Source organism: Callionymus lyra, chromosome 14 (genome assembly GCF_982586985.1).
Source record: "Callionymus lyra chromosome 14, fCalLyr1.hap1.1, whole genome shotgun sequence".
NCBI classification, from domain to species: domain Eukaryota; kingdom Metazoa; phylum Chordata; class Actinopteri; order Syngnathiformes; family Callionymidae; genus Callionymus; species Callionymus lyra.
The window spans coordinates 25,087,480-25,106,206 of record NC_141831.1 but is presented as its reverse complement, the minus strand read 5'-3'; the positions used below and the strand labels follow the sequence as shown (position 1 = coordinate 25,106,206).

The 18,727-nt window shown below is 40.7% G+C and overlaps 1 protein-coding gene across 1 annotated transcript; it reads right to left on the bottom strand.

Moving 5' to 3' along the window:
• Window positions 1-678: 678 nt before the first annotated feature.
• grk6 (G protein-coupled receptor kinase 6) lies at window positions 679-18,727 on the bottom strand. The gene is made up of 16 exons (XM_087807801.1): window positions 18,519-18,727; window positions 13,497-13,592; window positions 9,193-9,305; window positions 7,633-7,710; window positions 7,202-7,302; window positions 6,671-6,763; window positions 4,955-5,018; window positions 4,399-4,539; window positions 3,960-4,150; window positions 3,861-3,898; window positions 3,715-3,804; window positions 3,441-3,649; window positions 3,233-3,370; window positions 1,496-1,633; window positions 1,296-1,433; window positions 679-1,212 (listed from the first exon to the last, which is right to left on the bottom strand). The coding sequence occupies exons 1-16, from the start codon at window positions 18,568-18,570 to the stop codon at window positions 1,162-1,164; spliced, it is 1,731 nt and encodes a 576-aa protein (XP_087663927.1). The 5' UTR covers window positions 18,571-18,727; the 3' UTR covers window positions 679-1,161.

Below are 18,727 nucleotides of genomic sequence, written 5' to 3'. Positions count from 1 at the left end.
CACAAAAATAGACAAAACAACATACTACCCTGACAGTTACATTGTGGAATGATACATCAAAAACAGAATTGAAGATCCCATGTATATATTAACCATCGTGTACTGGGAATTAAGCAACATTCTCAACCTGGAGACCTGGTTGATCAGGGCTCAGTTCGCAGTAGCTTACATTTACCACATGGTTGTGCTGTCCAGCATTTCTTCTGCAGCCTGGTGGCACAACACCTTCTTAACAGCAGGGTCAGATGTTGAAATTCACTCAGATGTGACAGCACTTTCCACCAAGCACTGTCTTCAAGTCATTTGTGTTCAGCAGGCTTTGACAACCTTTAAAGCTGACAACCCTCATCAAAGCAATAGCTCACACTGTTTGTCGCTTCATCAAACCTAAAAATAACACCAGGTGTGCAGTCTCCCACCTTGTTCAGTCTCACAGTTGAAGCCAGGTCAAGCAGAAGATGCAGTGTTCAGATGTGTACAGCCGGAAGTGTACGCAGAGGATATCAAATGCATCATGGCAGGAGCTGCCATCTAACAGAGGCAGGACTGAAGATTATCAGGCTTTGAAGCTCAACATCAGCTCAGTCAAGACCACAGGTTGACCATGAGCCCAAACAATTTGACCGGCACCTCTTTACTCAGATGCTGGTCCATTGTTCGTCAGGATGAACGAGACTGTTCAGGGTTCAGAGTAACTTTATTCATCAGCCTAGAATAGAAGATAGTTTCTCTGCTGCCTCAAACATCAGTTTCACGGTTGGCTTCACGCTTTTATGACATTACAAACCATGTTCAACATCATGCACTCCATAAGGTTTTTCGTTTCACTCTTTGTTGATTTGGGAAACGTTCGATATGTGACACGTGTTATGTCACATATTGACTCTTGACATTCATTCGAGGTTCAACCATTAGATCCTCAGGCAGTGATTCAGGGATTTTTTTTACAATGAGGAGAAGCTGTTGTTTCGACTTTCTAGTTGAAACAAAATTTCACTTTCTGTTTTGAAAAAAAAAAAAAGTCTGGAGGTCACAGGTTCAATTCCCTGTACTCAGCAGTCCCATCATAGGTGCATTGAGCAAAGCACTTGTACATTGGTTGAGTTCAGTCAGGGCAATTCTGGAAAGTCCAAATGTTCAATAGAGTTATTTTATCACTCGTCAAAGCCGGGTTGGCTCGTCGTCGCTATCGCTGCAGTTCCCACAGCAATCCTGCAGGGGGAGCCAGAGAAAGCATCAATGAACATTAATCGTGCAGCAGACGTTGTTTCTGCTAAAGTAGCACAGTTCCTCACCTGGCGGCCAAACAGTCGCTGCAGCAGTCCAAGCTTGACCGGCGGTTCTGGTGGCGGAACTCTCCAATCCAGGTCCGGAGGAAGCAAACCGTCTAGCTGCAAAACGTTCAACTCGGCAAAACATTCCGTCTCGATCATCTGGAGGTCAAGCACACGTTAGGAAAGAGCGGTCAAGTCTGAGTCCGGGTCAGCCGTCATACCTCGTTCTGCCAGGGGATGGAGACGCAGCCGGTCGACACGTCAGTGTAGAACGACTCGTCTTTAGGCTCTAGTTCGACTCCTTTGACCGTGGAGAACTGCTCGATGTCCAGTACATCTTTACAGTAGATGGCCTGAGGCTGCATAAACAAAAGTGAATTCATCAGACCAACAGGTGTCACTCTACACTGGTCCATCTCGCTCTTCTTCTTGATGTCTAATGGGTTGATTTAAGTGTGTCTTAAATTGATCTTGAACTCTATCATCAGTATGTGTCTGTTTGTACAAAACTTTCTTTTAATGTAAAAATGTACATGTGCTTAGCACCGTCCACTGAAACGCTTCATATTTTGGTAGATTCAATCTTGTTGACCATAACCAGACCCACTCTGCTGTGATTGGCCAAACATCAGTGTTTGTCCACGGACATTACGTGATTACAGCTGACTGTAGGAGTGAAGACCATTATTTTCTCATAATGGACTCCTCTCCCACAACCTCTTGTTCGCCAAAATTTTAGATGGGGGAGAACTTTATAAAGTAATAACTTCAAAATCGTCATGATCAGCAACTGCATCTTAGAGAGGAAGACATTTGAAATGTATGAGTAAGCTAGGAGAGTTGGGTTTTCATGTTAGTTACCCTTTAGTATTGAATTTTGTGATAATTCCTGTTCTTTTCCTTCCAGTGATCTATTTGTCATAAAAAGTAAGTAGTATTTTTTTTTCCATTTCATTTGATTGTAATGTTTTTGGCACTTCAGGTAAGTAAGTGAGTGTATGAAAAGAAATTAATAGGTGGCTAATTAAAAATCAACAGAACGTATTATTAGGCAAACCTGTTATTAGGGTGGTTTCCCACCTATATTTCCTGTTTTTCTCTCCGCACCCTAATCTAGAGTGGCCATAGGCCTGGATTTACTTCAGAGAGTCCGGAATTTCTATTATTTTTCTGGCATCATGCCAAGTTTCAAGCCGGACGCTATATTGTCCTCCTTTGTACTCCTTAAACTTGAACACAATTCTGTGATTTCTCATTGGTTGACACCAATGTAACGAAACCACCAATGTAACCTGAAAAGATGGACCTCATTACAAGTCGAATAGTCAAAAGAGCACAAGTGTTTGACCAAAAGTTTAGGATACACAGAACAATTCTCCTCAATAATGGTATCTGCATGGAGAAATGCGAGTTACATCATAAAGACAGAGCTCCAAGTGTGTGTAAACTACAGCTTTCCCGGATCAAAAGATCCTTAGAAAAACTGAAAGGGGCAGAGTATTACAGTTAGAGAGTCAAGTATTTGGTTTAAACAATATTCACATTTTATTATCACTTTGACTCTAACAAGGAACAAATTACTCTGGGAATTATCCCAACCCTTAGTAAGCATGTGGGTGAGTAGAAAATGAGTGAAGTTTGAATTGTGTGTGAACATCGTCTGTTTGCGTTTCTTAAAAAACTTTGGGGATGAGAGTTGTGTGCCGAGAGTGCCCTCTGCTGGCTACCAGGAGACATCGCTGTGAAATGCATTCATGATAGAGATTAAATGGATTCAAATCATATTTGAGACTCTTCTCTTCTACACCTTGAAAATTGTAGCTGCCTCAATAGGTCAAGAGTCAACATTATGACTCTTCTCCAGTTATTCCTCTCCTCCAGGTCCCATCTACTCATCTTCTCTAGATACTCCTCTCTACTCCTCTCCTTCTGTTTTTTTTTTACTTTTTAGAACTCACATCGGGCGTGAACGGTGGCTGCAACATTCCGGCTTCCAGACGTTTGAAGTTGATGGAGCGGAAGATTGGATGATCTTTGACCTCCGATGCTCCGTTACCAAGGCATCCGAGTCGCTGGATGGGATCTTTGGCAAGGAGCTGGAGGACACAACAGCAGCAGGTCGTGTAGCCGGAGGTGACAACATCATCATGGGCCTTCATCACCCACCATCTTGCAGAAGGACTTTGCGTCCTGTGAGAACTTCTCGGAGTACTCCTCCTGCACCTCCCTCACCAGCCGCTCAACCTCCTCTCTCTTGATCTTCTTCTTCCTCTGCTGGAACGGAGACTGGCCCTCTATCATCTCGAACATCAGGACACCCAGAGCCCACCAGTCCGGGCTGAAGGTGTAGCGCTCGTTCTTCACCACCTCTGGAGCTGTGACAGCAGGAAGCTTGTGACGACTGTCACCATTGCGTCATCCAGTAGGATTTAAAACTTACCCATATACCCGACGGTTCCCACCCGGCCCTTGATGCTCTGACCCTCTTGCACGTGGAGAGCCAGTCCCAGGTCAGAGATTCGGATGTGTCCTGAAACATAAAGTGTCCAGTCAGCAAGGCTAAATGGACTTCAGGGACTGGCTCACCATGGTCGTCCAGCAGGATGTTCTCAGGCTTCAGGTCCCTGCACGAGGACAGGAGCGTGAGTGAGGATCAGCTACAGCCTCTCACCTGGACGTCCTCACCTGTAGACAATGCGTTCATTGTGCAGGTCCTCCAGGCCGCAGCTGATCTCTGCGGCATAGAAGACCGCCCGCTGCTCGTCCAAGCCCGCCTCACCCATGTGATAGATGTGGAACTTCAGGTCACCTCCGTTCATCAGCGTCAGCACCAGGCAGAGCGTGTCCTTGGTCTCATACGCATAGGCCAGACTCACCTGCAGGTCAGAGGTTACGGCTAAAGATAAATCAGACTATTTATCGAACACACAAATACATAACAATGTAAACACACAAACAACAAAAAGTTTTAGTAAACACACTAGCGCAATTGTGACATTAGCGAACACAAGTACACACATAGATGTTTCAACCACACTCACACGACACATACATCTGCGCACACAAAAGAGCTAGCACCACAAACATAAGCACCTTTAATGCCACAGCATGTAGTTAGACTGACCACAAATCTGCTGTTGACCTTCTCCAGGATCTGCTTTTCGTTCAGGGCCATGGCTTCTCCTCTTCTCTTCTTGATCCTCTTTTTCTCTAACTTCTTGCAGGCGTACATCTTCCCTGTTGCTTTCACCTGACAAGCACACACCTGTGGCAACACAGGCACAGTTTTTAGACCCTTTGCCTTAAAAAAGACCACGTGTTTTGTTGTGACATGTTGAAATAAAATGTCTTTCAGCACAAATCACTGTTTAAAGGCATCATCTCTCATCAGCAGCCGCTCAGAGCACATGTGAGGGTCACATGATCTGGTACATCCCCACAGTGAGCTGATACATGTTTGGTTTGTTTGTTATGGTGCAGGGGTGAACATCTAAAGAAACTGTTTTGACTTAAGGTCGACCTCCAGGCTTTTGTAGTTTGGACAATGTTAGCCTGGAGTGGTCAAGTTAACACAGACCAGAGATAATAGTCAGATGACCACATTGAAGAAAACATCCAACGGTTGTTGAGATGACCTTGCCACACACACACTCAGATCTGGTCATTAAGTACAAACTTACCTCACCGAAACCCCCTTTTCCTAAAACTCTGTACTGTCTGAAGGTGTTCTTAGTCACTGGCCGACTGCAGGAACACAAACATACAAAAAGTTGGAACATCAAAATCTTCATATTTTTTTCCTTTTACATTAATCATTTGAACACATATCATTTAACACTTTATTTTTTTAACATTTAAAATGTCGTAACATGTATAAAAGTTTAAGATTTATGTTTTTAAATATTCATCATTTTAGTATTTATCTTTGATTTATTTAAGTTGACCATTTATTTATTAGTAACTTTTGTTATGTTAAATATTGATAAAGTAAACAAAAAAACAGAAAAAAGGGTTATTTTTAAAATGTATCAAGTATGATTTTTTTTTATTTGATGTAAAATGTGTTAATGTTGTGTTGACGGTGTATTGATTATATGTTGACATTGGGTTAATGAGATGTATGGATATGAGTTTATTTTGTTTTTGTGGCTGATATGTTGATAACATGTTTAGTACGTGTTTGTATGTTGATATTTTGTTGACAATAGGTTGATGACAAGTGGATAATATGTTGATGATATGTAAATTATATGTTGAGTATGTGTTTGTATGTTGATGATGTGTTGACAATAGGTTGATGACAAGTGGATAATATGTTTATGATATGTAAATGATATGTTGAGTACATGTTTGTATGTTGATGTTGTGTTGACAATAGGTTGATGACAAGTGGATAATATCTTCATAACATGTTGAGGATGTGTTTATATGTTGATTTTGTGTTGATAATATGTTGATGATGCGTTGATTATGTTTTGACAATATGATGATGATGTGTTGAAAATGTGTAAACCATGTGTAAATATTGGTTGGTGTGAGGTCAGTTTGTTTCTCTGTTTCTTCTGAGATCACCATACCCCACTTTTGACTTTGTAAACCCTTAGAACGCTTTAGTTTATTTTTATTGTCTTCCATGTGACAAACCTGTGTGTTAATTAAAGTGATGTTCAACTTGTGGAGATTTAGAGTCTTGGAAAATCATGAGTTTGGTATACAGACATGTGGTTGAAGATAGAAGTGTTGTTATAAGTAGTATTCTTGATGATAAACTGAAATACTTTCCAAACACACTCCTCACCAAGTCAATCCACGGCATCAAACCTTATCAAAAACACAATGTTCTATAGAGCTACTGCTGTGCAGAGGAAGCAGTGCGTGAGTGTGAATCAGATGTGACTCACAAGTGGAGGTTTAGAGCTGACTCACACACTTCTGTTGTGTAATCGAGTCAGTGTTTCACATCTAGGTATAAAAACCTAAAACTCCACAAAAAGACTAGTTTTTATCTGTCAGTAGTTGTTGCTGGGCAACCTGAGAAGATTTACCCTGGGTTGTCTGGTTAAGTTACATTTTTGCTTCACAGTATTATATATATATATATATTTATCTATCTACCTGCATGTCTGTCTGTATTAACTATAAGTTACTAGACAGTTTTTCCAACCACTGTTTTATGTCCTAACCCTGATAACTCCTAATGGCTCGTACATGTGAAGACCACCAGAAAGTGCCCCACCCTCTTCTTTAACTCATCAAACTAAATGGACACTTGTTTGGATGACTCCGCACCGGCTAATCTTGAGAATGTGTCCTTTAATGGCAGTTCTGTATTACAATTTAAATCATTTTAGGTTTGCTGACATTTCATGCGAAAATATGTTCATGTACATATTTACCCTTCCAGCCACTTCCACTGCAGGAACCTACTGAAGAACTGGCTGTCCAGGTAGTCGACAAAGGGTGTCACGCTCAGGTAGTCGTGGATCAATCTAAGGGAAATAATTCAGCAGTTCAGAGGCTCATGAACACAGGTATTTGATTCCTTTTCTTCTGACTGACTGAGTCTCGTTCACTTTCCAAAGTGATGCTAGAAATGCTAACAGCAAGGTCCTCTCATTACACAAGATCAGCTTGGCAGGACAGCACAAACCTGACAAAATAACATTGCAACTAATCACATGGACAACAACACAGACAGAAATACAAACAACAAAAAAACAAACACATATTTGAGTAAGAAAGAAAAGAAGTAAGGAGTGCATTAGTATTCTCTTTTAAATCCCCAAATACTTGTTATATTATAGTAGCACACAGTGGACCATTGTATGTACACCACAAGCTTTGTGAAAGACAAGACAGATGTAAACTGATGTGACATGACAGGATTGAAATAAAGAACTCGGCATTCTTCTTCCTGAAGCCCTGACCTGGTACAGTGGTTGAAGAGCTCCTTGCAGGATTCCTCCTGCAGCCGCTCCGAGCACTGCAGGGCCACACTCTCTTCCACCTCCGGCACATGATCCTGTGACTGTGGGAGAACAGAGTTCAGGTGAATCCAATGTGAGAAGCTGGGTGAACCTGAAGTGAGACAAATCGCACATGGATATGTCCGGACACTCTTTGAATGAACTCCAGAACTTCTAGATGAATTAGATGGATCTTCAGAGTCAGGATGATTGTCACACGAACCTCTACTTCGATCAAACACTTGTATTCGTCTGAAGGGTCGATTTCTGTCTGGTAAAAGTAAGTGACTGTAATGTCTTCATACTTCACATTCAGTATTAACAAAAAAAACCTTTGACAATCTTTAAGTCTTGCGTGAGAAAATCTTTTGTTCATGATTCAAAATTGCTACCTTTGGGTTGAAGAATTTATCGATCAGTTGTTCACCGCAGTCTTTCCTCTTCTCATCTGGAGTCAGCTCATACTCCGCCTGACACGAGGAGAAATAAGTTAACACACATCAAAAGTATACAGAAACATGAACAGCGAGGCAAAGGGCAACAGTAGGATTTTTGTTTTTATTTTTGTTTTTTTCATTCAGTTCTCTCTCTCTCTCTCTCTCTCTCTCTCTCTCTCTCTCTCTCTCTCTCTCTCTCTCTCTCTCTCTCTCATATGGCTATAAATGACAGTGAGAGTAGAAAATCTTTGTCTATCTGCTGCTCCTTAAGGAGACAGGAAGTGGAGAGGCGGTCCACTTGATAAAGTCGGTCCAACAACCAGACTGGAGATGATATAAGAGCTCGTCCTGGAGCCTTCATTAATTTAACATGATTTATTGACTCGCTATGAAGCATAACATGAGTCAACACTCATGTTAGAATCAGGAAAAGGGCCTTGAACCTCCTTAACTCATTAAAGAACTGTGTATTCACATCCTGATCCCCAGCAGCAAGTATTTGAACACTTTTAAAACAACACTCAGAAAGCAGCACTTATTGAAATGTAAAGGAGCTCAAAAGTCACTCAGGAAGTTAAATATTTAAAAACATAATAAAAGACCAGACAAGTCTGACAAGACATGTGGCAGCTGAGAAGTGAAAGCTTATAAAATACGGGAAATTAAATTGATTTGTACTTATATTTATATTTTTATGGTCGATAATACAGGTCTTTTTATCAGGTTGGTGCTCCATGATAACGCTGTGTGTTGTTTAAACTGGTTATCTAGACTCTGTACCATGTGACCTTGATTTTATTAATATATTTAACACGTTAAACAAGAAAGAGCCTCTGTTGATGCTCAACATGTTTGTTTAATTGTGTATGTTTGTAATACAGAGATTCAATGTGGGAGTTTGTGTGTTTTCGGGGGACTGAGGGACTCTCCTACAACCACCCATGTCATCTTTTTTATAATCCATCAATCATTTATTCATCGATGAACCTTTGGCGTGGGGTGCATGTGCATGTCTGCGGGTGTGTTTGTGTGAGTGTGGGTTGTGTGTGTGTGTTTTAGCATTAATGTGTATGTCTGAGTGTGCATGCCTGTGTGTTTGAGGTGTATGTGTTTATATGTCCATGTGAGTGTGCATGTCGGTGTGTGAGTGTGGGGTGTATATATGTGTGTGTGGGTGTCTGCATGTATGTTGTTTATGAGTGAGTCTGCTTATCTGTGTGTGTGCGTTTGACACTTGCCATGGACTGAATTGACTGCCAACCCTGAAACTAGTTATAATGACAATAAAAGCTACTATGTTACACAACAATTAAGTTCATAGACTGCAGTGAAGATTCCTGGATTCCAGGAGAAGTCCTGAACTGGACCAGAATGGAGTGTGCGATGAGTCAAGAGTCCTTGACTGTTATTTCAGGTCTGGGCTGGAGTTAAGGTCAAGCCAGTTTAACAAGTCAAGTGTTGGGTGTGAAGGTTTATGCTGGAGCTCTGTTCACATCAACACACACACACACTCACCACAGCATCCAAGAACTTGATACAACGCTGGAGTTCTGGTCGGGTCTCACAAAACTGTCTAAAGAGCAGACGTCCAATTGGCTGCCGCTCACATAGGTTGCTGTAGTCTTTGTCTGATGGAAAACAAACAGGTCAAGGAAAATAAGACACAACTCTCAGACTGGTGAGAGGCATCATCATTACATTACTCATGACATTATTCCAAAAACAGCAATAATTCAATTCAATTAACAGAAAACTCCACATGTATCATTGTGAAGTAGGTATCTTTGCACCCCATTGTTTGACAGCATTAAGATAAGATAAGATAAGACTTCCTTTATTAGTCCCATAAGGGGACATTTTTGATACAGCAGTATCAGGTGCAAAGAAAAGAGTACCACAAGCAAGAGCACACACACAAAAAAAAATCTTGGTTGGCACGATGTTCACCACACAGAAGTTTCTATAGTCAGTTATGCATTCTGTCAAGCTGTCGATGTCCTCCTTGTGATCTTAACTGAATATTTTCCGTTCAGTGGTTTCAAAGCAGTCCTTCAGAGCTTCTTCAACTTCTTCAGACCTCAGATGGTTGCCTTTCTACAAGTGCCTTGTATGCAGGTAGGAGATATACCAGACTGTGGTCTGCTTGTCCCACAGGGGGAAGAGAGGATGATGAGTATGCATCTTTCATGTTTAATATAGGTTTCTTTAAACATCTCTGCCCTACCATTGTTAAAATTAGTACACAAAATGTATTTTATCCATAGATTTGTTGAAGGTACATCCATTTTATTCCAGGATAGGCCAATCATAGTCCAAAGTCTATTAATGGTGATTTACTTCGACACAAACCAATGTATTTTTGTGTAGATCCCCAGTATGAATTGTTTTGCATAGTTAGGTATCTTGATTTTATCTTGTTCTGCCAAACCAGGAAGTTCAGTGGCACTTATTAAACAGCACTTCTGGTGGCTCCAGATAAAAGGAGTTTATGGCTGCCAGCAACATTTGCGCCCGAAGCAAGACGTATTCTGGTGTCTGGTTTGGCTTCAGCCACTCCCTATTCCCAGTCTTCTCTGGTCCCACAATACCATCGACTTCATTACCCACAATTCCCTCTCTTCCTTCTATGTTGGTACAACCCCCTTCATGGTGGCCAACAGTTATCAGGTCCCTCTCTCTTCCCAGGGGCAAGAAGCTACTGTCCCTTTCATCCAAACCCAAATCTGTTGCTGAAGGTCCCTCTGGAGACCCACGGCATCTCATAAGGTACACCCCACCTTCCATATCTCCCTGAAGCCTGTCGCCACCAGTCATCGCAGTCCGCCAACTGATCCTCCTCCACCACCACCGGTTATTGATAACCATCCAACCTACTGCGTCAGCAAGATCTTTCACGTCCGTTGCAGTGGGTTAGAGTATCTGGCCAACTGGGAGGGTCCCGAAGACTGGTCCTAGATATCCCAGTCCCTCATCTTGTATACTTCACTCCTCCAGGAGTTTTACAAACAATTTCCCAACAAGCTGTGGCAGGGGTGTGTTATTATTGAATTGTCACTATTTTTGTAAACTCTGTTGTTTATTATCTTCTGCTCCAGGGTCACCTTGTCCTTACAGTACCTTGTCCTTCTTCACATTTAGTACAGGTGCATAAGGGATTCCAAGATTATTTTGTATTTTCAGGTTATACCTTTTATTATGTAGAACTTAATGAAGTACTGCTGATTAACTTGGTATTTCTGGGTTCTTACAAATGTAAGTATATAATTCATGTACAATAATGATATTGAAGGAGTACCGTTTATATGTTAAAAAATATATTATGACTCATAACTGAGAAGCCCAATAATACTATAATTGTATAATAATATGTGTTTTAGAGCAGGTCAGATGTTCAAAAGTTGGGTTTTAAACCTGCTTTGTGCAAAGTTGATCAGCGAGACAACACTAAGCAGCCATCCTGGATTGCAACTCCACTGATGCCCCTAGTGGATCTCTGTTCAACTCAGATGCTGAAAAACATTTGTTATTGATCATTCAATTGACGCTGTTGCTTGTTGTAGAATCCTGCGCACTGCAGACAATTAGCTTCATGTGAGCTCATGATGCTTCGTGGTAAACCTTTGCGAGGCCACTCAGGCGTGAAACAGAACATGCCCCAGTTCCAGGAACTTCGTTCCGCTGTTGTGGACCAGTGGATCTTCTCTATAGATCTCAGGAGGTGTGATGTTCATGGATCCGACAAGGGCACTGTAGGGAACATGATGTATGTGGGAGACAAATGGTCCTCTGTCCCTCACCAAGGCTGAACACAGAACCTGGCCTCAGTTCAGATGCACCGTGTCATCAATTAGATCTTCAGATGGGGTTAGGTCTGATGAAGGCTTCTCAACAGACAGGCTTTAGAACACTCACAGAAGGGAACACTCTATGTTTTCAATGTCAGAAGGAAAAAGCCAATGTCACATGTCTATGGATCTGATTCAACCCTGTAAGTCAAACCTGATGGAGGCAAAAAACAAGCAAGTCTAACAGATGAAAGAAAACTTAAGCTGAGGATATTTTCTTCTGATGTCAAAGTTTGTAGTTATTGTTTACACTGCTTCAGGCTTCAAGATTGGTGGTTAGAAAATTGGGTGATGTGGAAGGTGTTTGTTTCTTGATATCTTCAGAACCAGATGGAGAATCACACAATTATTACTTTTGAACAAATTTGTTGCAGCTCACCCTGACGACAAAAGCCACTACCTGTTTCAGTCTAGCACACTACACGCTTTCACTGACAACATTAAAAACAGAACCAGGTAGATAGCAAAATGTCTCCCAGTATGTCCCTCGTCCAAGTTATGGAACAGGCAGTGTGTGTTTAATGTTGAACTGTGCTTCAAGGAGGTTTTTATTACATAACCATTAAGGTGAAAAAGAGAAATCTTTTTTTTTTTGTTCATTCATAGTTTCAGTCGAGTCTTTATGCATTCGGGGACTCGACCTGCAGGGAGGTTCCAGTTCATGAACTTCATTAAAATCTTATTGTGTCTAAACTTGTCTGAATGCAGCAAACAGAATCACCTTTGTGTCCACTGGTTGAACTTCAATAGAAACAGATGTTTGAAACATTCTGACGTCAGAGGTTGTTCATTTATTCTGATCTGATTTTTTAAGAAGGATCAAAAGACAATGATAGTCACTAGTTTTATCTCCTTGAAAGAACTGGTGTGTGCTCAACCCTGGAAGTTGGTCTGGTGTTTCTTGTTGTTGTTGTAGATAAACAGAGCCGCTCATGTAGTGTCTGCTAAAATCCTTCAGTGTGAGCATGTTAGCACATATCGAGGACAACAAAGGAGGTCAGGGCTGTCAAGTTTAAGAAAACAACAAGATTGTATGTTGTGATTATCAATTTATCTAAAATTCTTCATTCAAATGTTATGATATGCTATTATTATGCATTTAAAACTTGCCAATCTAAATGATCTGAAACCTATTAACTGAGTGAAATCCGTATTTGTTTTAAACAAAAAACACATGGCACAAAATGATAAATAATAACAAGAACAAATTTATTAAAAAAATAACAAACATGCATTTTTAAAAGTATTTTTAAGAGTATGACCTTGAAAATAAAGGATTACAAGTAAGAATGAGCTGATGCAATGCTCTTAATTTGAAAGTCAGGAATTTATTTCCTACTTCTGAATGGCGTTTGGGGAAATTACAAACAAGTTAAGCTAGGAAATGTTGATTTAAGTGCGTCTCATGACTGGAGAAACACAAACTACCGATAGATGAACTGCCGTACAATGTCAAGGCTGTTGTGTTAATGTGTTGTTAAAATACAGTGACTTGATGTCTCTGTGTGTTGGTGCTATAATGACAGAAGCCAAGACCCGCCTTATATTCCTTCTGATTTGTGTTTCACATCCATCTCTTTCCTTGGCTGTCACAAACCATACACTACCTTGATGTATTTACTGACAAGGGAGCACAATTTTAACATTTTCACAGATACAGAGGATTAAGCAACGCAACATTGTGAGACTCTTGAGCAGAAAATGACATCATTACAGATATAACAAAAACTGTAACATACGAGTACAGCATGGAATTTCCCCTCGACCTCTGACTGAGTTTGAATTCTCAAGATGTTCACGCAAGAGCCATATTTCTGTTCACAATCACATCTGTTTGTGTGGAGAATTTGACCTGTGTGTGGTCTGGAGTGGTGTAGTGGAGAGAAGGAGGTGATGTTTCAGGGATTCCAAACAACAGAAATGGTGCTGAGAAACAGGAAGTGATGTTGGTCTGCAACCTGAGTGTCTCCTCACCTGTGTCCCGACGCAGGTCTTCACACGCGCTGATGTGAGGAAACTGCAGCATCTGTTTCCACTTCTTGCTCTTTCCTTTCCTGTTCCCCCCTCCACCTGCAACACACATGAGTCTTGAAGAAAACGTGCTCTCCTCTTCAACGTGCAATTTAGTATTCATCCATTCACCTCACTCTGTATCTGTTCCTAAACCCCTCACACTGACGCTCCCTGTTGTGGCAGCTTTTTTTGTTCTCTCCTTCACTTCTGCACTTTTCCTCATGCTCTCACGTCTATACTGTTCTTTGTCCACACTCACCTTTTACCTCCACCAGCTCCCCTCTTGTCCTCTGTCACTCCTCTCACATTTTATTTATTGCTCCTTGACATGCACACATCACCTCTCCCTCCATTGCTCTTCCTTTCCATCGATTGCCTCATGTTTTTGGGTAATATTACGTCTTAAGAGACAATGTTGATGAACGAATGAATTGTTATATCCCGACTCTCTCCAACTGGACTCCAGACTGACCTCAGATGTTCAAGAAGTCAGAATTTGAATTTCAAATGTCCATGAAGAAGAAATGGATCCCAAAACACGCAAAGAAGGTTTTTGTTTTGGAAATGGGATGACTCGGTTACACGTGACTTTTTTCACATGCAAATGCTGCCAGTGCACCAGAGACATCAGTGTGAAGCTAGTTTCAACAGATGACTTTCCACACTCATTTTGTCTTCATGTTCCTCCGATAGATTAATATCTCACACTATCTTTACCTCCAACTTCCTCACTCTAGACAAACATCGGAGACGACAGCTGCTCAGATCTCCCTGCCTGTGCATGCAGCACTCTCTTCTTCACCTCCCTCATTGCTCTTAAACACTATAATTGCATCTGCACTTCCTCTTACGCTCAACAAAGATCCGCTGTTATGTTGATAAGACCATGGCGGCCAGCATTCCCTGCACGTATTGCCAAAACAAGTGTGGCTGGTTTATTGATCTAGGAATGACAAGAGTGTGGAACAAATAGACATCACAGAAAAAAACCCAAATGTGAATCTACTTAAACAAATGAACAACAGCTCTTCTAGCTGGTATGTCTGCCCACTTTAAGGTAACAATAATAGAAGAATAACTTTTTGTGGTTTATGCAAGTGTTTGTTTTTTCTGTAAAAAAATATGCTGGGCTTCAATTTAAAGCATTTCAAACCAAAACTGCTGTTCATCTGCATAACACCTATGGACTTCCCCCCTTCTTGCCCTCATGGTCTCCAAATGTAAAAATGATGATCGATAGGTCTGTCACTCATTCCCATTGCGATCCTCTACCACTTAAATGAAAATGATGGGGGTAAGTAGGGGTCGAGCCAAGAGAGCTGAGGACCACTCGACTGATCCTACAAGATAATCTCCTGCTTGTGTGAATCTCTCGGCTCACATCTCTCAGACAAACAGAAGCCTTGTGTGGTTAAAAAAGTGTATGTGGGCCATATTGAACTTTGCGTTAGATCAATCTGTGATGTCACGTCAACAAAGCGGCCGTTATTCTAGGTCACCAGCAGAGCAAATGGTCAGCTAAATTTGATCACAACATGGCCGAAGACTCTTGTCACGGTAATTATCATGAGATGTGGCATCACAAGTCTTTCTCTGTCGTGGTGTTGGCTTTTATCTGTTGTGCGTTCTTATCCTAGCTGTGGAAGTCAGCTTGTTATTGGGTTAGCTCTGTGTTGACATAACAGGGTTGTTGATAGGGCTTCACGAATCGGGATTTGTAAGGACAATATTGTGATGAGAAAACCAGAAGTTTACAACTGAAAACAATTTATACAAATGTTTACTTCCACAGCTGACGTGAATTTGGTGAAAAATTGTTTGAATAAAATGTTACACGAAATACTGAAATATACTCAAAATATTAGTTTAATAGGATCATATTCATAAACATTTACTTTACAGGTAACCAACATGTTATGGTAATCTGTGTGGTAAAATATTAGAAAATAAGTGAGGTACATTTGGTTTCCATCCGTGTTGTGGTAAAATAACTACAAAATGTATTCATAAAATATTGCATGAAATAAATTATAAAAACAATTTAAAGTAGTAGATATAGATATCTTTACGTAACACGAATTTGATGTTTGATCAGTTTTGTAGTGTATGGTCAATTAAAAGAACTTTTTTTTTCATTTTCATGCTACATTCATTGAAGGATGAAGCTCTGCCACTCGTCATCATTGAGAACTGTTCAATTCATCCGGACAACCTGAGGTGTAGACAAATTTGAGGTGGATAGTTCCATTTCTATTAATAAAAATGGTTAATATTTGTGTTTGTGGGCGTTCATTGTTTCACATTTAGATTAGATTAGATAGACTTTATTAATCCCTCTAGAGATCTCTTTCGGGAAATTAGAATTCCAGTACACAGCAGACAATAGAAGGTACAGCAAGTTTCATAAAAGCAGGAACTTAGTATCCTACCGTGTCAGAGTCCCTTAATATTGTGCGTACTTTACCTGTGTGTTGCCTCCAAATATTTGACAAGCAAATTAATTTGTGTTTTTCTTTCTTCACCATCTTATCTATGTTAATTTGCAGAATTCAAGTCTGCCACTGTTCTGACTTCTGCTGGTTGTCACGTGACCTCACTCGCTTCTGTGACATGAGAGCAACTGAGGGCAGCTGCAGGGAGCGAGCAAAATCACAAATCAATTGTATTTACAAGATTGTTTGATTAATAATTGTTTTGAAACAGACTTGGGCCAGTCATTTTTGTGAGCAGGAAATCTAAAGTGGAGGCTTTCTTGACTTGTTTTGTAGTTTTGATTTTAATTTGGTTTTAAACTGTGTCTTGTCTGATGTACACACTCAGCAGCAGCAATCCCAACTTTTACTAATAACACAGGCCTTCTTTCATCCATACGTTTTCTACACACAACCAAATAGGATACTGAGATTTTTGCTGCGCAGATTCTCAGTGTGTAATGAAACAGTTCAACAGGAAACTGATGATGCGTGGTGGATGTGTTTGACAAACCACAGAGGAGCATAAACACAACAGTGCATACTTCTTCAGACTGATGAAGATTACTGTTGCCAAATGACTGATGTCACAATGAGCTCTCATGTATGCAATCTAATTCACTGAGTTCAGTTTTTCCTGTGAAGCAATGATGCAACTGTTGGTGACGACAAAACTCCAGAAACAGGCCTTAACCTGCTCCACTGTTAAGAAAGAATTGAAACAACACTGATCGGGAATCTTGGCTCTACCATACTATTCATGTGTTTATACTTATTCTCCATTTTTAAAGTATTTTGTATTAGGCTGATATTATTTGTTGATGTTTCTGTTGTTTTTCTATTTTAACAAACTCTCTCATGAAATCTGTCAGACTTTTCTCATGCTCAAAGACATGGAAATTGTCTCAAAACTGAATGAAAACCAGAGGCAATCCGGAATTGAGTATTAACAAATATTGTTGTGGTTGCAGTCACTTGTGAGATCTAATCACTAAGCAAGCATTCAGAGAAGAGCCAAAGCTTCTTTAAAAGAAAATGTTTAGAATCTAAATTTCACTTGTTTTAGTAGCTACATGTAGGATTTTTACAATACATCTCATTATACCTCTAAAGTGACATCAGGACATTTAAAACATACTAGTATAAGGAGGCATGTAATACAGCTGCTGCTCATTGTAGCACGAAGGAGAGAGTCAGTATGTTTGTAACTAACCAGCTAACCTTTAGTAGCGCTTGTGTAGCCGGGCTCAGAAGGACTGAGTGAGGGCCTGTTGGAACTAGTTACTACTTCAAGCTGTCATGAATATTTTCAGCTGTCAAACCAGACACACACAAGACAAGCCGTCGAGAAGAATAGGAGCTTATTAGTTGACCGGCATTGCCCAGGGATTCATATAAGATACGAACCAGCACACACAAAAATAAATCATTTAAAATAAAATAAATATAGGAATTTTGTTTTAAATATTGTTTTCGTCCAATCGTGACAGATTCTGAAAAATTACACAGAAGCTCTGAGGGCTTAAAGAATGCCAAATAGGTCGGAGTACTTGTGACTTTTAGAAGGCTATAACTTGCCTAATATTTCAGAATCAGAATAAAAACTTTTATTCTGATTGTCTCTCTGACTCTGATGCCAGTGTTGTAAGCACAGCATAGTAATGTATATTGGTGTTTGAGCGACAGAGCTCTATTTACTTTAAAAGCTTCCTTAAAATGAGACGAAGAAAATATCACTAGAGTTATTACCAGATAACAGTTTTCAGCCTTAAGAGGGTATCCAAGCTATGCTCAATGACACCAAAAGATGGGTTCCGCTGGTCACTTGCATGACCAGAATTGAGCAGATAATCCCATTAACATGATTTGTTTTGCTCATTTTTTGCATCTCTGGAGATGTCAGCCGAATAATGATGCATCTCCAAAACCATTGTCTCCGAACCACAACCATCTGTGCTCTTCATGAAACAACCAAAGCTATAATGCAAATGTGGACCCCAAAACAAGCCACATGCAGGTCACTTGCTCTGAGCTCAATTTGAAGAAAAGGGGCAAAGTTTTACCTCAACATCCTGTTTCGCAAAGGATGGCAGATGCCGCAACATCAGGAGGGAAACACAGCTCTTGTCATGAGCAACATACACTTCCTCTTGTGCGTGTTTCTGCTGAAATCATTTCTCATTTCTACACTTCTGATGACTGGAACTCTGGAAAAGTATCATGGCAGTTCAAGTAATAAAATATTTGTGCAACTCCGCTTGTTGTTACACAACTGACAGTTACCTTAAGGAACCATTTGTGCAGATATGTGTCGTTTTAGCTCATGTTCGTGCTCAGTCCGGAAGAATCAAGTTTTGGAAGTATTATCACGGATGATCTGACAAGTGATAGTATGGCGTGATTCAAGAACAAACTGTCACTGCATCACCATGACCACAAACGAGCCTTCCATGTCCAGGTGTGTCGCAGGTTACACGACCTAAAGATCGACTTTTTTACTCTCCATCCTTACCTTCCCGAGCTTTCAGCAGCACCGTGTTCGCCACGATGTTCTCCAGCTCCATGTTTGTCCTTCTCTGGCTTCAGTGAGAAAAGTAGTCCGTGTGCCTACTCCCCTGGAGGGTCGTGTCTCAGTGTACCCCTAAACCACCGAACACATCATCCTATCAGCGGAACATGCGAGCCTCGGTTCCGGCTTCAGGGACTCCGTCCCGTCCTACG